The sequence below is a fragment of the Camelus dromedarius genome, chromosome 15 (assembly GCF_036321535.1).
Source record: "Camelus dromedarius isolate mCamDro1 chromosome 15, mCamDro1.pat, whole genome shotgun sequence".
NCBI classification, from domain to species: Eukaryota; Metazoa; Chordata; class Mammalia; order Artiodactyla; family Camelidae; genus Camelus; species Camelus dromedarius.
In genome coordinates, this window is record NC_087450.1 from 53200266 (window position 1) to 53223664 (window position 23399).

The 23399-nt window shown below is 51.3% G+C and overlaps 1 protein-coding gene across 5 annotated transcripts in view; it reads left to right on the forward strand.

The window, feature by feature from the left end:
* The window catches only part of CYRIA (CYFIP related Rac1 interactor A), a 96708-nt gene that overhangs the window by 31509 nt on the left and 41800 nt on the right, over window positions 1-23399 (forward strand). For 2 of the 5 annotated variants that reach the window (XR_010384269.1, XM_064494719.1), the window contains exons 1-2: window positions 19430-19693; window positions 21720-21858. The exons of 1 other annotated variant lie outside the window; for it this stretch is intronic. Coding sequence is in view for 1 of the 4 variants with exons in the window: in XM_064494719.1 (XP_064350789.1) it covers window positions 21761-21858 (98 nt within the window). In the remaining 3 variants the exon portion in view is untranslated. Of the gene's footprint in view, window positions 1-9005; window positions 9161-19429; window positions 19694-21719; window positions 21859-23399 lie in introns of those variants that run through there. 2 more of the 5 variants (XM_031466605.2, XM_064494720.1) reach the window with 2 other exon arrangements.

Sequence of the window (23399 nt, forward strand, 5' to 3'; positions counted from 1 at the left end):
CCCACCTTTGGTACCACCTCGTTACACAACCCCAGGAGTCCTTTGGTGTGACTTGAATGTGGGCAGCCCCGGGGAGGGGCGGGAGCATGCTGCAGCATTTGGACTCGATCTCAGAGGTGGTGGGAAGTGCTTGTGGAATTCTAAGTGAGGGACACACATCATCAGGTATGCACTTTACAAAACTCTTTCTGCAGAGCGTGGGGACGGAGTCCAGGCAGGATGTAACCAGTTAGGAGTTTGGTGTAAGGGTCCAGTCAGAAAGTGTTGAAGCCACCCACGGGCAGTAAGTGCCGAGTGGCGCAGACAGAAAGTGCTAAGCGAGTTCAGACAAAAGAGAGATCAGTGTGGGCTGGGTATCAGAAAAGCATCAGAGAAGACTTCATGGTGGAGGTGAGGCTGGTGCCGGCTTGGACGGATGGTAGAAAGGATGGAGGTACACAGAGGGATAAGTCCGGGCTGCAGACCAGGGCCACATAGCACCAAGATGCAGTGAATCACATTAGACTTAAACCGAGAGTTTCTGTAAGGATGGTTCTCAATTCTTACAGACCTGTTTAGGGAGGGACTTGAACGCTAGGCTTAGGGAACATGGGTTGTGTTAGACGGTGGTGGTCTCACGAGGAAGGTGCATTTCCCAGTAGTCGATTTCTGTGAGGATCTTATCCCGGGTATTTTTCTGTCCACAATTCCCACTTCTTTTTTCCCCACAGCAGGGTGTGGGGTGCCCGGGACCCTGACGGGGGGGATGTGTATGCATTTGCCGCCGGCATCCCTGTGCCACTGGGGAGGACAGAATCCCTTTGCATCTTGAGGATGAATGCTGATCACATGACTCCTCATTTGCCTCGCAGCAGGGGGCCCAAGAACTGGAGCAGCTGTGTTATTGTCTGAGGATCCCCAGTGTTTGTCTGCCAGGGCCAGGGTGACTGTCCTTGTCAGCAGCGCAGAGAAGCCTGCTCCCAGCTGTCACTGCAGGTAGTTCCCCATCATTCTTCCTCACGTTGACACGACTTTCTCCTCTTACTAAGAGCGACGGACGTCCCCCTTGCCCTGCTCTGCTTTGTGCAGGTGTGTCCAGCTCTGTCCGCGAAGGTGACGGATGACTAGCCTCGTCTCATCCGAGAGAAATGAGATTTGAACTTTCTGTGAAGCTTGAGTAAACAGAGTTTGCTGGAAGATGGCACAACTAAACATCATTACCTTGGAGGCTCACGTGAGGAAACGGAGGCTCAGAGGGGTGTTGTAACTCACCCAGGGTTGCACAGCCAGGAATCAGGGGGTGAGGACTAGAACCTGTTGGATTTGGCTTGGGGTGTCTGCGGGAGGGCTTCTACTTTTCACGTCAGCCGAGGCCAGTATTATCAGAAAGCCACTCTCCCCAAGCTCTCCACTGAAGGGCTGTTCTAGACACTGAGAGCCCCAAGTGCAAAGACAGCTTCATTCATTACACAGATGGCAGAGAGGGACATGCCCAGGGTCTGAGACTTAGGGTCAAAGCAGAAACTAGAGCCCAGAGCTCCTGATTCTCCACCCGCTGTGCTTCGCCTCCCACCTAAGCAGGATGTCCACAGAACACCCAACACGAACCACCTGAAAGGTGCCCTTTGCTGCTGGCCAGGGGCTGCTGGGAGTTCACAGCTGGTTTGTGGTCCTTAGGTGGTGTTTGCCCTGGGAGACCCGTGTGGCTTTTGGGTGCATGAGTCCTGCCAGGCTTTGCACGGGGTGCCAGTGTGCACCGGAATCTTTGAGAACTTGGACAGCAAGGGACTCAGCCAGATGGGCTCTGGGACTGTGCACAGTGCAGTCCGGCCATGGCACCGTTTCTCAGTTTCTTACTTCCGGGGAGCACTGGCCTTGAACTTCCATAACAGTCGTTTACTCTGAGAGTCCAGGTCAGTTTTGCCCCACGTATTGAGGGCCAGTTGTATTTGCTGAAGTTCAAACAGGTGCCAAGGACTGCACTGGTCACGTGTAATGTTTTAATGTTGCGGAACCCGAATGCCTAAAAGGGAGCGATTATTCCCATTGTACAGACAGGGCAGCCAAGGCTCAAAGAAGTCACAGTTCACAGTTGTTGGGCATGAGACTCCAGGCTCTTTCCATAGCCCCGCCCTCCCACAAACACTTACAGAAGCATTTGCAATGCTAGCTTACTGTTTGGCGTCACGAAAAGCATTGGCGTACGTAAAGTCCTCTACAGTCTGATAGCAGCCTGTTTCTGTTGTATCGCTGCCCCCCTCTTCCTCCCTCTGCAGCCACACCGAGCCGTTCCCTGCCCTCAAGGAAGCTGAATTTTACAAAAGCAGCCATCTGCATTTGTCATTTGTGCAGGGCTTTGAGCTCATTACAGTAGCTTATAAACATCAGTAAGACATGTCCCTCCTCTTAAGGGACTTCCCATCCATGGCAGAGACAATGCATGAACATAATTAGCTATGGTACGTTAGTAAAGAAGGCTCGTTTCATCTTCAGAGTAGCCCAGAGGGGCTCGCTGGGGTACATGGCTGGAAGTCTGCATCTACCGGTCTTTGCATCTGAAGATCAGACAGCATTAGTGAGGGACTGAAGGTCACACAGCTCAGCCAAGGCCAAGTTCTAGATACAGCAAGGTTTCCTTGCCCCATCGTAAAGCATTCCTGCTACATCAAGACATCCAGGCTTGTGTCCGTGGTGATGGTCGGGCATTGCCTCCACTGCTTGGACGGTGTTTGCCTCTTTATTGCCGCCTGCCTGATGGAGCCTGGGTGGGTGTCAGCTGCTGATGCTTCGAACCTGTTAAGTTGTGCCCCTTCCCTTCAGAAAGGTGACGATCCTGTAGTTGCAGCCCTGGGAAGGGAAGTGGGAAGGTGGAAGTGCCCCGGCTGTCTGCGACTTGCCTGGACTGATGCTCAGACTTGTCGGGGAGAGGAGGCTGATCTCATTTGATCTCTAAAGTGTCTCCCCCTCTCCCACCCTAGAGGAGGACCGGATGTAACCGACACTGTGAAATATCACATATGAAATAGTCACGTGATGTGCAGCCTGGTGCCTGGCTCGTAGTCAGTGCACAGCGAAGAAGAGTGATGGTCTTCCGTCCCATCACCCTCATCCCCCGGTGCCCTCGGACAGTCTAGAGTTGCCTGAGCCCTGGCCACTCTGTCAGTCACTGTTCATCTCTAGGCTGCTTCCTGCTCCCAGGCTGGGCTTCCCTTCTGGGTCCCTGGGATGAGAGGCCACACGCTGAGATGGAAGAGACAAGAGTCAGTCAGGGAACTGTGTTCTGGTCCCAGCTTTGCCACCTGCTTGCTGGGTGGCTTTAGGCAAGTCCCCTCCTTCCCCTAGGTTTCAGGTGTCCCCTGAATGGCATTAATACCAACAGCATAACAGTAACAACAATAATAATGACAGCAGTAGTGGGCTGAGTGGTGGTCCCAGTCCGCCCCCAAAATAAATCCGTGTCCCAGCCCCCAACAACCTGTGAATGTGACCTAATTTAGAGAAAAAGGTCTTCCTATTTACCAAAAGTCACCACTGGCAGGCACTCCTATGCAGAACAAGTAAAGAGGCGGGCCGTTTGTGTGATTGCAGGGCAGGGCCCTGAGCCCGGCAGCCGGTGCCTTGAAGAGCCCTTCGGGGTCTCCCGGGTGAGCTTCCAAGAGCTGTCAGAAAATCGCTGGGCCAGAGGTCCTGTGATGGCCCCTAATTAAATAGATGCCGAGACGGTCTCTTCCGAGACTGGGCTAATTACTCTCTTGTTAGCCTTTCACTTTACCTGTATTGATGTGTGTGAGATTGACTTACGACTGATTTCCTGGTTTCAAAAGAACAGCAGACTCTTTTCCTCTTGACCAGAGATTCTTAAGGAGGCAGATTTTTTAAGAAACAAAAAGCAGGCTTTAAGCACCACCTGCATCCTCTCTAGCTGCGTGGGATCAGAGGGGAGACCGCTGGCCAAAGGGCGACAGGTCCATCCGCTCCGGGCGGGGTCAGTGCTGCTGGCAGTGGAGACACCCGTCCTGCTGCCTTAGGCCCCCGAGATGGGAGAGCCGCCAGCCCTCAGGTTTGGGGGGCTGGCTGGTTATCAGAACAGCTGCACATTCAGGTTCTGGGTGCGAGGGCACAAGGCACCCAACAGTCCTTTCAGAGCAGATTGCTGAACTAGTCACACCCTCGCTTCGGGTATCACAGCACATCTGCCTTATAATCAGGTTGCATCAGCCTGGTTTATACGTAAGGACCACAAGACCAGTGGTTATAGGAGACTTTCTGGTGTGCAAAGGGAGAGTGAGTTGTTGCAAAGGAGTATTTGGGTGAATTGAAAGCAGGGGATCGTCCTGGAGAATTCCCCCACTGACACAGCGAGGCGTAAAATGACCAACCCTGTGGGACTGTGGGTTATAGTAGGGCGGCCCTATGTTCCCGTGTGCCTGGGACACGCCTGGTCGATGCCTGTTGTCCCAGTGGCATTATTAATAGGCCCCTTTCACTCTGAGAAGTACCCAAGTTTGGATGATAAATCACATGACCCCTTAATTGTATGTGACCACACCTGCACACTTAGTGTAGCTGGAGTGTGGATAATCTCTACAAGGAAAGGCCTGCACATTTGTGCTTTAACAGCTCAAAGGTGGCTGCGCGTTAGCACCGTCGTGCAGTCATGGGGAGAGCCTGACACTGTCTCACGGCACGTGTGGCTCAGAGGTGAGACCGTGGGCCAGGGTGTCAACTTGACAGCGGTTCAGATCCTTCCTCCCAGCCTACTGGCTGACCTTTAGGGCCTCACTGAGCTTATCTCAGCTATAAATTAGGAATAATAGTATGGCCCTCATAGAGTTGGTGTTATTACTGAGCAACCTGCGGAAAGCATCTGTTTTGTTTCCTGATAGGCTCCAACAAATGGTGGTTGACATTATTATTATTACTACTATTATTTCATGACTATGCTTACTTTGGCTCTAGTCTCTCCAGCTATGAAATGGTGAGTGAGGGCTGGCCCCTGCCCTGCCCTGCTCCCCAGGTCTTTGTGAGGCTGAAATCGCACAGCATCCCCAGAACCCAGGGTCCCTGGGAGTACGTGCACTGACCATTCCAGGTGGGGACTTTTGGCAGAGTTGCTTGCCAGCCTGCCCAGCGGGTCCCTCCCTCTATGACATGGGAACTGGGTTCCCAAGACATCATCCCTTCCACCCACCCTGATGACTCTCCCATCTTGGGCCCTCCCCGCCTCGGTCCCCTCCCCAGCCCACCCCACTTCCTCCTCCCACGAGTGGTGCTGTATCAACACCAAGGCCAGGAAGTCATTTACTGGTGGTGCTGGCTGCCACCGGGGGGGCTCGCCCAAGGAAGGCTGGGGACCAGACTCCTGGTCCTGCTTATTCAGCACCTTGCCATCAGTATTCCCTGCCTGGAGAGTTCCCTCCCTTCCTCCGCCTTTTGAAGGAAGATGTCATATGTTCCTAGAGCCTTACTTTATCCTCTATTTCTTTCCACTAATTGGCTGTTCTACACGCCTCGCCCTTTCTTTCCTTGTTTCTGTTTTTTAATGTAACTGCTTTGACATGGAGTGTTAACCCCATAGTGGCTAGGAGCAGGAATCCAAGCCAGACTGCCTGAATTCAGATCTTGGTTCTACTACTCAAAAGCCAAACCCCTTGGACAAAGTGTGTCAGTTTCCTCATCTGTAAAATGGGGTGGGAGTGAGGTCCATCTGTCTGGTGTGGCTGCTGTGAGGTTTCAGGAGTTACCAGATGTCCCAAGTTAAGTGACACCGGAAGCCCTGAGGATACCTGATGAACGGGGATGGTGTTTGTTACCTACAGACCATCCCATTTGTTTGTCTTCTCATGGGCAGGTGCGTGTGGTGCTGGGGGACAGAGGCTGTCCTGAGAGAAGGGTCCTGACTCGGTATAGGCTCTGCTGCGGGGACTTGAACAAGCACGGTGCCATCTTGCCCTTGGAGTCCGTGTCTGCCCAGCCTGCAGGGCGGGGAAGTGGTCTTCCAGGCTCCTCAGACCCCTCACCATCAATATTGCCTTCTCTCGGTTTGCCCCCTGTGCAGCCCTCCCACTTCTGGAACCATTCAAAAGTGGAAGCTGGGCAGCTGTTCTAAGCTGTTTCTCCCCTCCTCCCCTGAAGGGCAGGGGGCGGGGCAGGAGGCAATGCAGGGTTAACAGGTCACCAGCCTGGAGGTCAGGAGATGCCTGTTCTAGTTTCTAGTTTCGGTTGTTGTGTGACCTTGGATAAGTCATTCCGTGTACTTGGATTTCAGCTTCCCCGTTTTTAAAATGGGATAATGACCCCCTGCTTTGCATGTGTCTTAAAATGGCCAAAGAAGACAAGATACTGAAGAGCACTTTGCTGGCTGCCAGGCATGGCAGGTGCCGCCTCCTGATGGTCTCAGGTCGTGCCGGTCTCCTCCATGGAGCAGAGGGACTGTGGCCGCAGCTCCGGCCATCCGGAACCACTGGCGACAGAAGCGAAGCGGCGTCGCTGTTGTGTGAGGCTGGGCTGCTGGTGGGGACCCGAGACGGGAGCTGTGTCTGTCCTTGCGTGGTCTCTGTTCTCCCCGCTGGACCTCTGGCCCATGGGTGACTCAAACGGGAAACCATCAGCCATCCCTTCAAAAAGCTTGGACTCCTCTCAAAGATGCGCTTACTTTTCATCACTCTGTGTTTATTTGGATGGTGGGAGAAGCGAGCTTCCGCCTTGATCGGGTCTCTGTGATCCAATCAATAAGATGGAGGAGATGGGACATGGTGAAGGCTGGGTTAGGATCCAGGTCATCTAAACACTGGTCCGTGGACCACAGCCAGCTGGTGACAAACTCAGGAGCTTGGCCTCGACTCCAGGTTGGGGCTGTACTTTTTGTTAGCTTCTCCAGATGCACAACCAGTTTGGGGAACCACGGGAGTGGGTGGGACTGGTATCTGAAGGCATGCCCGTGAAGGGGCTGTGTTCCCTGCCCTCCTCCCCCTACCCATCAGGAGGCTGTAAAGTCCTATTCGTATTGGTATTGCAGTGTGATTAGGTCCTTATTAGGGTCATCTCTCTGTGTGGTTGTTCACCTTTTACCAGGTGACTGGCATCCTTAATGATGCCTGTTGGGAACTGGGGAACTTCTGAAGTGTCTGCAAATAAGTAGAGGACGAAATGGATAGGAAAAGATTCTAGAAGTGCCTTAGGGTCATGGTCTGGAGGAGACTCGCATCCCACTGCCCTGACCCGTTTAGTTTTGTGGTAGGAAAAGTGGGTTATCATTTTGAGAGCATTTGAGAAAGTGGTGGGGGTGGGACAGCGCCCCCTGATGCCTGATCACTGCAACAGCGCCTCCCGTGTCCAGGTCCTTCTGCTGCAGGGCTGGCCTCGCCGCCCCAGCTTAGAGGTGAGGGCCCTGCTCTTCTTACCTGGGGACTCATCTTTAGAAATTCCCCCTCTTCAGTGTCTACCCCAGGTGCCCGTGGGAAACAGCACCTGTGTCAGGCCCCCTTCTCCTCAGCCTGGGCTCTGATGGGAATTCACAGGCTCAGCCCCAAATCTGGAGGAAACCCACTTCTCTCCCGGCTGCCGCCATGACCTGGTTTCCCAAAATGCAGGGCTCAGAAAATCACTTTCTCATCAGGCCAAAGACTTTACAGAGTTGCTGTGTTTTCTCTATCATTTCCTTCCCTCCTCCCCGCCCCCCCCCCACTTCCTGTTTTTTCTTCCTCTTTCTCCACCCCCACCTCATCTCTCCAGCCGTGCCCCTGGTCTGAGAACAGGAACAGAGGCTGGGCGTTGATAGCCATGATTTCCTCCGGCTGCTCGGAGCCAGGGCCAGCCCGGCTTCTCTGGGGCGCATGAGCCCTGGCTGGAAACACACAGGAAGCCACGGCCTTTCGAGCGTCCTCTCTGAAAGAGCAGCAGCCTAACAAGAACAACCCTTCATGTCCTTACACCATGAACCGCTTCCGAAGAGCTCTCTCCTGCCTTCAAGCTAACACACTGGAGAAACAAGACAATTCCTTAGTGTTTTGGCCTAATAGCTGTAGTCCAGTTTAGATGGACCAAACACAGAGATGAATTCACATCTGGTTCTGCACCGAATTTTCTCCAAGACTCTGCAGATCATTCTAGTATTCTCAAGCTCGGTTCCCTAACCCTCTGGGACAGTGGAGTGCGTGGTACCTCCAGAGGAATTTTGGAGGCCAAAGTAGGGAGATATATCTAGAAGATTCACACGGTGTGCCTTGTAGATATAAATATTATTTGCTTAATAAATGTGAGATCCCTTCTTTGATTTTGGTTTTCTGTCCAGAGGAGTGGCTTTTCAAATGTACGGTGGTCAGAAAAATCACATGATAAATGATACCGGTGGGAAGAGAGTCTCTGTGTCTGTTACCGTGTTTTCCTGAAACATAGAGACAGAGACAGAGACAGAGACAGAGACAAGGAGAGACGAGGAGGGCCAGCAGCTGGGTGCGTGCGCGTCCCTCACTAAAACCAAAGCCCACCTCCCGCTGTGATCAGGGATTCCATTATTCCACGGCAGTATTTTTCTCATGGAAAACAGGGAAAACCATCCCAACCACATGCCTGAGAGGGGCTGTTTTACTAATTTAGCTCCCAGGGGTAAAACTACAAAAACAGCAATCTGGAAAAAGTGCCACCTCCTCCCTTTTTGAAAATCCATTTAAAAAAAAAAAAAAAGAAGATGTCCATTCAGGGTCAATGACCACTTGTTTAAGTCAGCTTGACAGTGTGACTGCTTTTTAAAAAATTCCAGGGGCCAAAGGGTCAGAGACACGTTCTGATCTGGAGCCTCCCCATCCCGTGTTGCTGAACCCCTGAACCGGGCTGTTTTCCCCTCTGAGCTTCAGCTTCCCCGACGACAAAACGGAAGCCGTAGACAGGAGTGGCACAGCAATTTCGTCCAGCCCCGGGAACCTGTGATTCTGGGACTCTCTCTGCTCTCCTTAAAAGAATGTGTTCTGATGAGAGGGGAAGAGGAAGTGGCCTCTTGTAGTAACAAGGCTTGCATTCCCTTTTAGCGGATTATCACTCACTAAGGACAGAGAAACCGCAGGACTCTTGAGGGCCACAGCCCTGATTTGGGGAGCCAGACTTGTCTCGGCCAAACAGCTGCTCTTCTGGTCTGTTCCACCAGCCTGGATTGGTGAATCTGTGTCACAGGAGACATCTCCAGGTAAGAAACAACTGTCTTGGCTCATAGCAGACAGCAGGAGCATGACCAGCGTTTTTGGTGCAGAGATTGTGATGTGCATGCTTGCAGGTTATCTGGAAGGATTCAGGAGGCCATTCCATCAGATTTGTCCTCTTTGATTGGAAGCCGTGTTTCCTAACACCACGTGCACGCAAAAGGAGAAACACAAGGACGTGATTAATAATTAATGTACATTTCAAAGAAGCTGTGATTTTGAAGTGGTTAAAACATCCCTGGGTTCTCTCACTGCCTTCTGAGTGGGATCTGTCACTGCCTTGAGTCTTTTGAGTGTTTAGGCAGGAAATGAGTCGCTTGGAACTGCATGCCGGGGGAGAGCAGAATAGAGTGGCACTTGTAGGTGGCTTTCTCCCTGCAGAATCCATGTGGGAGTTCCTCTCTGCCCATCCTGGCCATCCAGACTGGGACCAGCAGGGAGAGAAGCAGCCAGCCTGGGATGGAATTTAGGTCTCCTGCCAGAGGTCTGGTTGGCATCTCACTTGCCATAAACATTTTTAGAGGTAAACTCAGCTTGTAAAGTTGTCATCCAAGGGCGCCACGGGCCACAGCCCCAGCCCCTTGTCCTCTCCCCTCACCGCCAGCATGTGGTTAACTCCCTCCTCTCTCAGCTCCGCCCAATCAGTCCTGGACATTTTTCTCCTTATCCGGAAGGAGAGGGCCACATCTACTTGAACTTCTTCATTGGACTTGGACCTGGCATCCCTCCCAGATGATGAAGGATCTGCTCAGGATTCAGCATCCTGAGCTGTGTTGTCTTAGCGCATCTCCTTCCCGCTGGGGCAGGGCACCCACACATCCAAGGTCAGGACCCAGGAGGAGATGGCAGTAAGCCGAGAGGACCACATACCCGCTATTCTTTTAGCAGCTGCTGCCGTCACCTCCTGCTGTCCTTTCCTGAAGCTCTTCTTTTTCATCAAGCCATCTTGAGTTTCCTTAAAACCTAAAATCAGAAGCATTTCAGAAGGCTGAGCCCAGGACAGAGGCAAGACCAGTTGATTCCTATGGTGTTTTCCAATTCTGTGTTCTTGTGATTGTTTTACCCCAGATTTGTTTCTTATACCAGAGTCTCATGCTTGGGGGAGGGGAGCAGGTTTCTCTTTTGCTCCTTTCCTTTCTTCCCCTTACGGTTTCTTTCCCCAGAGTGGTCCCTGACTGAGCGTCATTCAGAGAAAGGAGAAGAGCTTTTGAAATGAGACAGACCTGACTTCGCATCTCAGTTCTGCTATTTATTGGTTGAGTGATTTTGCCTAGATTGTGTTCAATTCCTGAGCCTCTGCTTCCCCCTCTGTGAGACGGGCCTGTCTTCCTTGTGTTGCAGGCTTGTGCGGAGGCTCAAAGGAGACCCTAATGCAGTAGCGTACTTTCTTGCTTATCGTAAACGTCAGAAAATGCCAGCTTCTTTCCCTGTCCAACCTGATCAGAGGTATTTAAATAGAGCTTTGAGCCCCCACTGGGTTGCATTTGAACCTGTGCCTAAAATCTAGGGACGAGCCTCATCTCCACACAGCCTGAATCCCACCCAGTTAAAGAAGGGAGGGGCTATTTCCAGCTGCTTCGGATTTCAGAGTCCCTCTGCAGTAGCAGCCTCCCCTCCCTCCTGTGGCCAGATTGCCCTCTGCAGCTCGGCCATTGGAAGGTTTGCTCTGTTACCTCCAACTTCGGGGCTCACTCCCTCCTAGCCCCTTGAGTGCCTCCTTTGTCTCCTGAGATGTCAGCTGAAAACTAGCTCACCCTCAGACCAGCATACTTCCAAGACCCAGAGGCAGGCGCTGACCACTGGGGTCAACTGATGTGGGGGCCCGAGACAGTTCGCTTTCAAGCCCGTGTTCATCCAGGGCTGTGGCCCTGGCTTGCTTCCTTGGCTCTGAGCTCCTGTGGGGCATTCGTGTTTCCAGCCACCCGTTCATCCCCCAGATATTTATGTAGCACGCGCTACACAGCAGGGGCATTCTAGGTGTTAGGGCTCCAGGACAAGATGAAATAAAATAGGACTCCTGTTCTGGAACTTGCATTCGGCTGGAGTCAAGGGCGTGTCAGCAAGTCCAAGAACATACTTGATATCAGGCAGTATGAAGTGTTCTGAACACTGCAATCTGGCGGTGGGGGGGGGGGAAGCAAAACTAAAAAAAAAATTAAAAATTAAATTTAAAAAATTTAAAAAGAAGACAAATGAACTTATATATAAAATAGAAACAGACTTACAGACATAGAATACAGACTTGTGGTTGCCAGGGCGGAGGGAGGTGGGAAGGGATAAACTGGGGGTTTGAGACTTGCAGATACTGACAGGTATATATAAAATGGATAAACAAGTTCATACTGTACAGCTCAGGGAAATATATTCAATACTTATAGTAGCTCATGGTGAAAACTAATATAAAAATGAATATATATATATTCATGTGTGACTGAAGAGCTGTGCTCTATGCCAGAAATTGACACAACATTGCAAACTGACTATAACTCAATAAAAAAATACTATATGAAATATCAAAAAAAATTTTTTTTCAAGCATAAATAAATAAATAAAGCCAGAGGGATAGGAAGGCGGGGAACAGGCATCGCTATGTTAGGCAGGAGGCCGGGGAGGCCTACCTGATAAGGTGTCATTGGAGCAGGACCCGGACAGAGTGAGGGAGCGAGGCTAGAAGGGAAGCTGGACCAGAGGCTCTGAGGTGGGGACGTGCTTGGGGCTTAAGGACCAGCAGGTGGCCAACAGGATTGGAGCAGAAGGAACGAGGGACAGGGGAGGGAGGTGAGAACAGAGAGGAGGGGCAGGTGGTGTGGGTCTCAGAAGGCCCTGTGAAGACTTGGGTTTTCCTGTTCTGAGTGGCTTTTCCAGAAATTCCTCTACCCCTCCTCCTCTTCCCCAGAGCACCTCAAACGACTCATCCCTGAAACATCCCTAAGGAGAAATAAAGAAGGATGCTCTTGGCCAGAAGAGTATTAGACCTTCATTCAAAACCCTGTATTGGGCGCTAGGTACCGAGACTCTGGAGATGAACGAGCTTTGGCCCCGTGCTTGGAGCCCACGGCAGGGCGCTGGTCCAAGGCTGCCTAGAGAACATGCATCCACAAATTAGGTCCAAGTGAGCAGCTGTCCTAATTTGGTCATTGTGAAACCAACTTGCTAGAGTGGGAATTTTCCGCTGGAACCTCCCACAAGTCATTTGCACCAATTGTCTCAGGGTTCATTCACCTAGATGATTGCCAAGTCTCGCCTTCAGAGAGGAGGGAGGATCCTGCCATTCAGCAAACTTGTGAGGACCTGTTCTGTGTCAGCACCAGCGCCAGACATGGGGTAGCAATGCCGAGATCCAGCGACTGCCCTCAGGTTGTTTCCGGTTTTCCTGGGAGACCTGCTAGTGACTAGCAGCACGCCACTTCTCAGTATAATGATTAGAGTGGGTGTTAGGGAGACAAGAGGAGGGATGCCTGACCCCAGGAGAGGGACAGAGCCTGGGAAGCTTCCTGGGCACGCTGTCTCCACTCAGTCCTAGAGATGAGGAGTCCGCCAGGTGAGTCGGGGTGGGTGGGAAACTTCAGGGAAGGTTCCATGTGTCCAGGCATAGAAGCACAAGCAAGGGGCACCTCGTGGAGGAACCCTGGCACTGTCATTCCCTGCAGCCATGGAGGTGCGCTGAGCTGCGTCTGAGAGTGTGAAAGACTCATTCAGATAGACAAGCTGCAAGGATTAACCAGGGACCATGAAGGTCAAGCCGAGAGGGTTGAGTCCATCCTGAACACAGCTCAGAGCTGGTCACAGTGCTTTCAGCAAAGATGGATGGCCTGGCAAGACCATAGTTTTACAAAGCAAAGGGTCTAATTTTATTTGACCCTCTGCTCTCTAAAGTGCTAATTTGACATCCACTCCTTGTAATATTATAAGATCACAGTTTCCTCCGCTGTAAAGTAGGTCCATACCAATTACCTGAGTGATATGGTAGGGAGGGTAGGCGATACCTGGCCTTTCCACCACCAGTGCCCTGGGGAACGGGAAATGCTGACAGCGTCTCACGTGCAGTCTTGGTACCAGGTTGCTGGTGAGTGGTTAGAACAACAAGCCTTGTTTCTAGTGGGAGAGAGTGGCCGGTGGTAGCCCATGCTCTTCCAGTAGAAATGATGGATTTAGATCTTGATCTGTTTTTTTCTAGTCAGAAAACAAATCGTTAACTGTATTTCTTAACCCTCTCTCTGCTGAAGACAAAAATAAGAGTGTTCCCTTTAGAAATGTACACAGATGTTAAACAGATAAGAACTAAGCCCTTACCAGGCAACAGATGCTGTGCTGGGCCTGGGAGCATCAAGGCGTATCAAGCGTGGTCAACCCCTCAAGGAGTTCGTAACCTCGTGACAAAGACAGAGAAACCATCCGTCATGGGAGCAGATGGTGGGTAAGAGCCCCGGCATGTGAACGAGGGGATGTGGGTGCAGAGAGGGAGGCTGCTCTCTGCCCAAGCAAGTCAGGGAAGGCTTCCAAGGCGGGGCATATGAGTTGGGCATTGAAGGATGAGTAGGAGTTGGGATCTGGGAGAGAGTCCGGAACAGCACTCTCATAAATGAAGGCCAACACTCAATTCTCGGGGTTGGTGGCGGGGAGGAAATAGCCAGACTGCTCGTCATCACACACAGATAATGCCTCAACTCTGCTTTTTAAAAATCTATTAGTCGCTACCTTCTCATCCTCCCACCTCATTCCCAGCAGTAACTAAAAAGAATCAAATTGACTAATACGAGTTCATTTCTTCTGTGACCCCCACGGAGGTGTTAGTGAGCAGAACAGGATGATGAGGATCAAGAAAAGAAGCAGAAGGAGGAGGAGGAATCCAGTTCCATCTTCCAGAAACACAGATTTAACAGCATAGCTGTCTGATGTCAAAATTCAAATTTACAAAGAACTGGGTCTGTTTCTTTGCAGTAAAAACTACAAGAGATTTTTAAACTCTATCTGTCCTTCTGTCTTTCTCTCGGGGAAAAAATACATATCTGTCTATATATGTTTGTGTGGTTGTGTGTATACACACCCTCATATATAGAAGTATATAGTGTAAGTGCATATATATGTATACGCACATATATATTATATGGAATTTATTCTACTGTGGCACAGAGCTTAGTGCCGATGACCTCCAGTCACACTTGTGGAAGGTGGATGCATGGGTTAGCCTCGACCTTGCTGACCCGCACGTGTCCCGGGATGTGCCAAGTTCTGTGCACACCGAGGTGCTGGATGCTCACAGCACACCAGGAGGGCGTCTCAACGCCAGCTCCAGAACAGGAAGCTGAGCTCAGGGAATGAAGCGTCCTGCCCAAGGCCCACAGCTGTCAGGCGGTCAGGATTCAAACACTCCTCTAAGTGCCCCTCTTCGGCCATACGTGCTCTGTGTCCCCCTAGCTATGAACAGTGAAGCTTCTGGTAAACCCAGGAGGTGATTCTACAACTAAGTGTCAGCCTTGGAAGGGGCCACACCCAGCACTTCCAGACGCAGGCCTGGGCGGAGCAGTGGCATCCCGTCGTGGAGTCGGGCGTGCTCGTGTCCCCAGATCCTCTGCAGATCCCTCTGGTGCCAGCAAACACACTACACATTGCCCTGCAGGTGTCTGCTCACGTGCTTCCAGCGACGGGGTGCTCACTACCTGATAAGACAGCTGGTTCTATTTCCAGGTGTCGGGCACCCTTCCTGGAAAGCAGGAAGGAACCCAGGGGTCAGGGCAGACCGCAAAACTGGCAGAGAGAGGAGTTCTGCAGGACTGCTCATGCTGGACGCAGGCTTGGAGATGTTCCCTCTGAGGACCTCCGCGGGGCCACCCGTTCCCCACAGGACGCCTTCCCCACATGTCAGCTCTTTCTTGCCTGACTCTGCTGCTGGCCAAGGAAGAAGGGCCGTGGCAGTCTACCAATTTCCTTCTGTTATTATAACGTAGCATACAAGGAGCCGGAAATGTGGTGACATTTGCAAAAGCCTGTGTCCCTAGTTTTAAGGAAGGCCACGGAACAAATGGCGTGCATCGGAGTGGACTTTGGGTGAGATTCGTTTTCACGTGGTCACTGTGAGAGGCTGTGTGACGCTGTGGTTAGTGGTGCAGACCGAAGCCGGATGCCCGGGCTGGGATCCACCTCTGGGGAGCTCAGGTTCGCTGGACCTTTCTCCTCCACCTTCCTCATCTGCAGAGTGAGGAGAGCCAGCAGTCCTGCCTCACAGGGCTGCTCTGATCATGACACAAGTTCATGCACGGCAGGGCGCAGAGTGGGGCCTGGCACGTGGTAAGGGCTCAGTAAGCGTTCTTCGCTGTTTTTCCTTTGATCTAAAGCCTCACTTGATTATTCTATTCAAAGTCAGTTTCTGGGATGTGCTGTGGGTCCAGGCATTTGAAGGCTGTTTACTAGACCTCTCCTGTGTGCAGAACTAGTCAAGGTGATGGGGTCTCAAAGCTGGATCGGCAACATGACAGACGCAGTCAGACATCACTAGTGTGGGACTCCTGTGCCGTGAGAACAAGCCAGGCCTTTTAGGAGACCAGAGGCTGGAGAGTTCCCTGACCAACGGCTTCTCGGAGGCGCTGGGGGGTCTGGAGTGGAGGGGGTGGCAAGGAGGAGATGGAGGCAGGAGCGGGGGTACGCAGACAGTGGGTTGAGAGAGGATGGAGGAGTGAACTAAGGATGACTTAGGGAGAGGGTTGCCGTGCTGAATGGGAGACTGGGAGGAGAGCTAAAGGGGGTGGGATGGCTTGGGAGTGATTTTTGGTGTCGCTGTGGGCGGTAAGCTCTGCCTTACCCTTTTCCGTGTGGAATGCCTGCGGGTGCCAGGTGGAGATCCTCCACTTTGCCTGGCTCTGGTGTCTGCGAGGAAGAGGGCTCGGGGTGGGCCAGCGGAGGGCCCCCACAGCGCAGCTCAGAGCCGCCCCGCTGCTCCAGGCAGAGCGAGCACAGGCCCCTCTGTGTGCGGCCCGGGAGCCCTGGTCGGGCCTCCTCCTTGAAGGGCCTGACAAAGACTGGCTTGTTCTGCCCTGACATCAGACCTCGCCCTCAGGATTTCTCTGTTCTTCTGGGGCAAGATCTCACACAGTGAGAACAGCGTGAAAGGGAAGGGGGGAACCCAGTGAGGACTGTCTCGGATGTCACCATGCCAACCTGTGGCCCCGGCGCAGGGTAGGAAGGGGGCGCCTGCCGTGTGCGCCCCGAGCATCTTCTGGGCCACGCCCCAGGAGGGACAGCCCTGAGTTGCTAACATCCTGGGCAGAGCCCATCGGGAGCTGCCGGTGTTGGTTCCGAGAGATGCCTGGTCAGTAACGGACAAGACATTAGTGAGTCATGTTAATTAATTGCTGCATACAATGGGTTGATTGTTTTCTGGTTTTTGTTTTTTGCTTTTTTGTCTTAAGTAAGCAAATGTTGCATTTAACACCTGGGTTTTCTATTTTAACAAAGATTTACAGAGAGCGTTTTTGCCTTGGAAATTTCATGGAAGCTAACAGTTTCAAGGGATCTGTGAGGTCATCCATTCTAGCTTCTGTCTGATCCTTTTTTCAGATGAGTAAACCAAGGCTAGGAGAATGGAAAGAGTAAAGACATTGTAATCATGCAGCCCCAGCCTCCGGGATTCTGATCCTGTATGACAGGCACTCAGCACAAAGCCTGGTCCACACTGGGGGCTTATGAAACGCTCTCCCTGCTTCCTTTTTGAGCTTTGGTTTGTGCCAGCTGACGCCCATAAATGAACTCACTCCTAAGACAAAATGAATGTGAAACCCATACAAGGGGAAGTCCTGATTTCATTTCTCTTAAATCCATCAATTCTAAAAATAACCATTTACTTGTGAGCTACGGGATGAAAAGTGGATTTGACACTGGAACACATCCTTAGTCTAGCGCATTGGTTCTCAACCTCACGGCCAAGGCCATAGGCTGGTAAGTGAGAGATGAGCCTCCACTGTCTCTCCAGTGTGTTTCCCACACTCCACTTTCCACGCCACCGAATGACCTGAGATTAATCTGTTTAGCTGGGTCCTCAGCTGGTGGGAACTGCCGGGCAGCCCCAGACCTAGTGCTTGAATCACAATTTGCTATCTTCAAGTGGAATTTAGAAACAGCCTAAACAGCACTTGATCTGTCCATGAGGACCGGGTGCCCTAGTGCAGATGCAGGGCATAGCTTTCAAATTTAGTCACTTGCGGCCACAGACACCAGCCTGGGAACGCCAGCTGCAGGGTGAAGTTTAAACCAGGACAGTGCATGGTTGAGTCATCCGGAGCAGGGCTGGACTTCCACATAAATCTGGAGATAAACTTGGTGAGTTTGTTTGTTTGCTTTAATTGTGGTCTTGCTGGATCAATCCAAACAGGGAAGTTCCACGGTGACTGTGCTGCCTTCTCTGTGTATTCGGGTTTCCGGCAGGAGCGTCCTCTCTGAAAGCAACACTGCACTTCCAGACGCCCATCTGTCTGTAAATGTACAGGGTTGGGGGTACAGATCGCTGATGGAGGGTCTCCCACTCTCTTAATTTGCCTTTCCAAAGTATTTCCCAGATCACAAATATAATTTTAAGTGGACATGTCACCAAAATGAGCTGTCTAAATTCATTTCGATGAGCTTGGAGAGGATTTCAACCTTTTCTTTCTTTCTTTTACTCTTTACATTTTGCAACTTGAGTCAAGTTGATTCAGCCACAAGACATGTTTTTCTTGGTGGAAAACGTGATTTAAGGAATTAGCGAAAGGGGCTGGGGAGAATGATGACTAAGCCAAATGGTTGAATCTATTAATTTTTCTCTCCTAAATGTCAGGGCTCCATTTCTGGCAAAGTGGTCAAGACCAGTGCTTTTGAACTGACCTTGAACAAGAATGAAGTGCGTTACTGTGTTAAGTAAGCTTTGGCTACTGCAGCTGTGAATTTGCACCCTTTTGATTACTAAGAGGAACAACGTTTAGAATATATTCAGGGCGTTGAAATTGATCCCTCTGCTTTGTTCTTTTTACAAACTTCTGCTTTTATACTAAGTAGCTGCGCTGACCGGCATTTTTACCGTGAGATGATCACGCCTCTTAGTGGAGAAAGTACGTAACTGCAAGCTGGTACATTTGCCCAAAGAAACGCTGTGTGTTTTAGCAGAAGTCCATCACTTCAGTAACTCGTAAAGCCAAACAGCTCATCTCCTTTGGAGGGTTATTATGGGCTTTAAATGAGATCATTCGTGGACGGCACTTGAAACGGCACTGAGTGCGGGGTTGACACCCCGTCAGCAGCTGCTACTTCCCTGATCATCTGAGAATGAGGATTTGGGAAGCAGGGATGGAGCAAAGTCGTTTTTGGAGTCTTCCAGATATCAGCTTCAGGGCCCTCCGGGTCGGCTATGTTACATGTTAGGAAAGATGACCCAAGAGTCGTGGGCCAGGCCTCCCCTGGGACAGGACTCTCCCTGCCGCTCACCTGCCCCGAGGCGAGACGAGGCGAGACGAGGCGAGACCACTTCAGAACATGCACGTTCTCGCCGTGCAGGAGTTCTGATTTAAAAGCGCAGCATCCGCACGATGCAATTCCACCCCGCCTTGGGGAGGAGACGCTGGTCCGTGGCCCCGCCTGTCCCTGACATTGGACTTCTCCCAGCTCTGCCCCTGGACATGAGATGGCGCCACAGGCCTCCCTGTGCGAAAGCGAGTCTCTGGCTGTCTCCTCCTAGGAGGAGCAGGAGATGCCTTGTTCAGAAGTTAATTTGTGCATCACTGAGGCCCGAGTTTGCTTTTCTGAGGACTCAGGTTTTCTGTCTTCTGATTGCGCAGCAGAGCATGAGGTCCCGTGAGTCTGTTTCTTTATGTGCCCAAGGCCGGTTACATCTCTCTTAAACTAGGCGTGAACGTGGGGGAACGATTTTCCTTCCCTCTCTCCTCCTTTCTTCCTTCCTTTCATTCCTCCTTCCCTCTCTCGAGTTTCTCCTTCCCGCCCACCCTTCCCCCTTCCCTCCCTCTTTCCCTCTCTCTGAGTTGATGGCTGGCACTCTGACGAGAGGTCCCTGGGCCCAGATTTTGGCATCCACACCATCTCTTGTCCACTCACTTTGTCATTTATTCAGAAACGTGTATTTCCTGAGCAAACTGTTTTGGATTCACACGTAAGTCAGTCCCAGTCCCCGTGCTGGGGTGTTCACTTTCCAGGGGAGAGGCAGACCCAGGTAAGCAGGGTGACAGGAGTGTAGAGAGGTGCTGGGGGAGGGTTCGGGGGGCTGCCAGGAGAGGTGCAGAGGGCAGGGGATCCCCCCAGGACTGGGCAGGCTGCACCTCGGGCCCCAGGCTGGTGGGGGAGGTAAGTCTGCCTGACAGGAACTACCTTCATGGCAGGTTTAAAAGTTACCTAGGAAAACTGGGCCAGTCACTTCATCCTAACCAGAAGACTGGAATCTGTCAACAGATCTCAAGATCATTGAAGATCACAGCCTGCAAGCTCTATCAGCTCCACCAACCACACTGAGTGTGATCTCAGCAGTGAGGGCCCTCCGCAGACACGTATGCATGTCATGTTTTTGACAGAAATATATACAGGATATGCAGGGTGTATATACTGAGGCCGTAGGAAGGAAGAGGTCAGTTCTAACTTGGGAGCTAGTGGCAGGGGAGGGAGGGCTGTGGGGTGTGGGTGGAGATGGAAATCAGCTGAATCGAATCCAGTGTGACGTGACGTGTGGGTGGACAGATCAGCTGGCAGGGCCGATAGCATTTTATCAACTGAACAGCATCTTCAGTTGTACTGGTGATTTCTAGAAATGTTGAAAAGAATTTGTTACTTATTCCCGCCCACTGTTGCCATTTCCTGGGCAAAGTAAGTAGACTTCCAAAGCCTTGAGAATTAACAGCATCGTTTCATCATCTCTTGGAATTTTTTTGAAAGCCAGTGGGCATAGCTTTGGTTTTTGCAAATCATCCCCAACCACTAGTGCCTTCATCTTCCAGTTTTACTTTTACCTCCATTGTAGTGAGACCTGATTTGGGCTCCTGGGGCTGGGACTGTAGTGGCTCTCCAATTGCTCCTGAAATTCCAAAGGAAAAGAGTCTGAACAGCATACTAAACTTCTGAATACACACGCTGGATTAAACCTAATATAAGTACTTTGGGGCCGTCTTTATCAAGTATGTGAACATTAGTTGTAATTAGCCTATCTGTGCATTTCATGACATTTGATGCTTCAAAAATGCACAAGGGCTTGAGGACAATTTCTCTTTAGTGGTTTAAATGGTCTGCCTGATTTCTGACTTACTGCTTTTTCACAGAGGTAAACTCTGTAAGCACTTCCTGATTGCAGCTGTGGCCAGTTTTGAAATAGCATGGTGCATGCAGAAGTGCTGGGAACCTGTCACCACCGTCCTTCCCAAATAGCTTGAACTCCAAAGGGCTTCAGGGACCCGGACCAGGGATGCTCTCCAGGAGTGCTGTTAGCACGCAGTTTTGTTTCCTAAGCATTCGGCATTAGGTGGGCTGAATACATTTTGGGAACCTGTTGAACGTTCCCGTGGCACGAAACCTCAGAATGCTGAAACGGGGAGGCATTTCCCAGGTCATCTAGCCGGTCCTGGCGGGTGACGGAGGACAGGAGGGGGCCCAGAGCGGGGGAATGGCCTTCTCCCAAGCTGTGTAGCAAATACGGGGCTGAAATGAGATTAGGACAAGAGCCATGACTCCCTGGGCACTCGGTGGCCTTGCAGAGAACTTGCAGTCACTGGGAGCTTCTGTGTCCTTCAGGCCCAGGATCACACAGTAACCATCTGACCCAACCAAGGCGCCAAGTGGCATTTCTGCCCTGCAGTGTCCCTGGTCCTGCTTTCTGGATTCAAAGTCCCCAGCTGATTCTCCCAAACTTCTCTCCCTCTGCTTCCCCCAAAACACAGTTTCTGCTTTATAAGTTCATGGTGTTCCTCTTGAGAACCATGCTCACTGACCAGGCACCCCCCTCATCCCCTAGAATGACGACTTCTCCCCTATTCTTATACAAACAAGAGCGGTGTCTGACCAAAAGGACAGATGGCCTGCGAGCCACTCCTCCCGTGACTTTGGAGGAAGAAACGTATGTTTTGTTGGAAGGGAAGTCCCAGGGCATCTTGGGAATTGTGTTCATGAAGGAATAGCTTCATTCATTCCACCTGTGTGAATGGAGTTCCCGCTGTGCACCAGGGCCGCGTCTAGCAGTTGGGGGTGTATCCATCAATGACGATGGAGAAGAAAAAGAAATATAAAGATGGAGACTGGGGAGTGGGGCGAAGTGTGATTTTGGAGAGGGTGGTTAGGTTGGGCTCCACTGAAAAGTAAACCCTGAACAGAGGCCTAAAGAAAAACCGTGCAGATATATTGGGGACAACATTCTAAGCAGAAGGTCCAGCAAAGATCCTGTGGCAGAAACACAGGTGATAAGTTCAAGAATGAAAAAGGGCAGAGGCCAGAGCCCATCGGAGGAGGGGGAGGAGGGGGAGATGAACTGCCTTGGGTCATGTGACCCAGGGCCTTGCTGACTGTGCTAAGAATCTTGTATTTTACTCTAAGTGAAGCAGAAGCCATTGAAGAGACTGAATCAGAGGAGTGACATGTTGAAACTTTCAAAACCCCATGAGAGCTGCTGGATGGGTCACCAACTGAGCGACTGGAAGTGGGCAAGAGCAGAGCTGGGAGGTCTGTTTAGGAGGTGAGTTCGATACTCACTTCGCAAGAGTTGGCGGTGGCTTGTGCGTTGGTCTACGGCTTTGATGGCGGAGGGTGTGAGAAATGAGCAAATTCAAGCTATATCTTAAAGAGGGGAGCTGATAGGACTTTTCAGCTTAGATATAGGGTGTGAGGAAAAAGAGAAGCCAAGGATGCCACTGATGTTTTTAGACTGAGTGTCTGGAAACATAGATTTGCCATTTATTGAGAGAAGAAAGACTGGAGAAGGGGCAGATGTCTAGGGGAGAAAGCAACACTTTAATTTTGGATGTGTTAAGTTTGAGGCATCTGTTGGAAGTCAGGCAGTCAATGGGATAAACGAGTCTGGAGTTCAAGCGAAAGGGTCAGGGTGATAGTTTTACACGTGCAAGTCGTCAGCATCTGTCCTCTGAGATGGTATTTAAAGCCCTCACAGGGCTTAACAGTTGTGTTGGAAAGAGGAACTCTTCTTCCTGGCAGGGGGACAGAACTAACACCAGAAGTCGGAACAATAAAAATAACAATGGTGATAGTGATTACGGGATTTATGTGTCCCACTGCTTACAAGTGTTGTGTTACTATTTCTAAAACCTTGCAGAGGTTGAAATCATCTTGGTTTTACTCATATTAAAACTCAGACTCTGGGAGGTTAAGTAAATGTTGTTCAGTGCATTGATTAAGACCACCCAGCTAATAAATGGCTGAGCTGGGATTCAAACCCAAGAGTGGTCTGTCTTTTATCCCTGCGAAGGACAACTTAGCAGAGAATTTCTGCCAGCTCACCCCTCCCCCACCTTCAGTGGCGCCTGTCCTGAAGGCGGGGCATTTCAGATGCGGGGTGGAGTAGTGGGTGTCAAGGCCGCCCTCGCCAACACAGAACACACACTGTAAAGCAAGGGAAAGGAGTTTGGAAAAGAGTTAGAGAGACATCAGGAGGTCACACATCTGCTCTAAACACTGGCTGTAGTTTAAGCTGAAACCTACCAATAGGTGCTTGTTGATTTCCTTTCCTAGTTCCAGAGGCCAGACGACGATGTCCACCCTGATGGAGGCAGGTGGAGAAGGGGAGTACAGGTGTTTGTTCCACAGGGCTTCCTGCCCCGTGTGTCATGTCCTTTGGTCCTTGCCACACTCAAATGGGAGCTGTGGACGCCACCTAGGAAAGTAAGATCTGAGGGGTGACATTGACCTGCAACTAATACATGTTACAGATGAGACGGGAACTAGGCTTTCCAGACCCCAAAGCTCATGGCAGTGGCTCTGCACTCCTTAAGAAAGGAAAGGGGAGAAGGGGGCGGATGCTGAGAGCGTCCTGCGTTATCACCCGCCTGTCCCCGCCTGCAGTTCCGAGGATGGCCAGCAGAGGGCGCCGCGTCCCCGACTTTCCCAGCCCGCGGCCCGAAGCCATGTTGCATGAGCAAACGTCTGCAGCCGCCTCCTTGAGATCGAAATGTCTCCTTGGCAGGAAATCCGCGAGGAGCACTGCGGGGTTGTGCAAACAGCCTCACAATGTCCTCTTGTGTGTGTGCACTCGGCTTCGTCCGC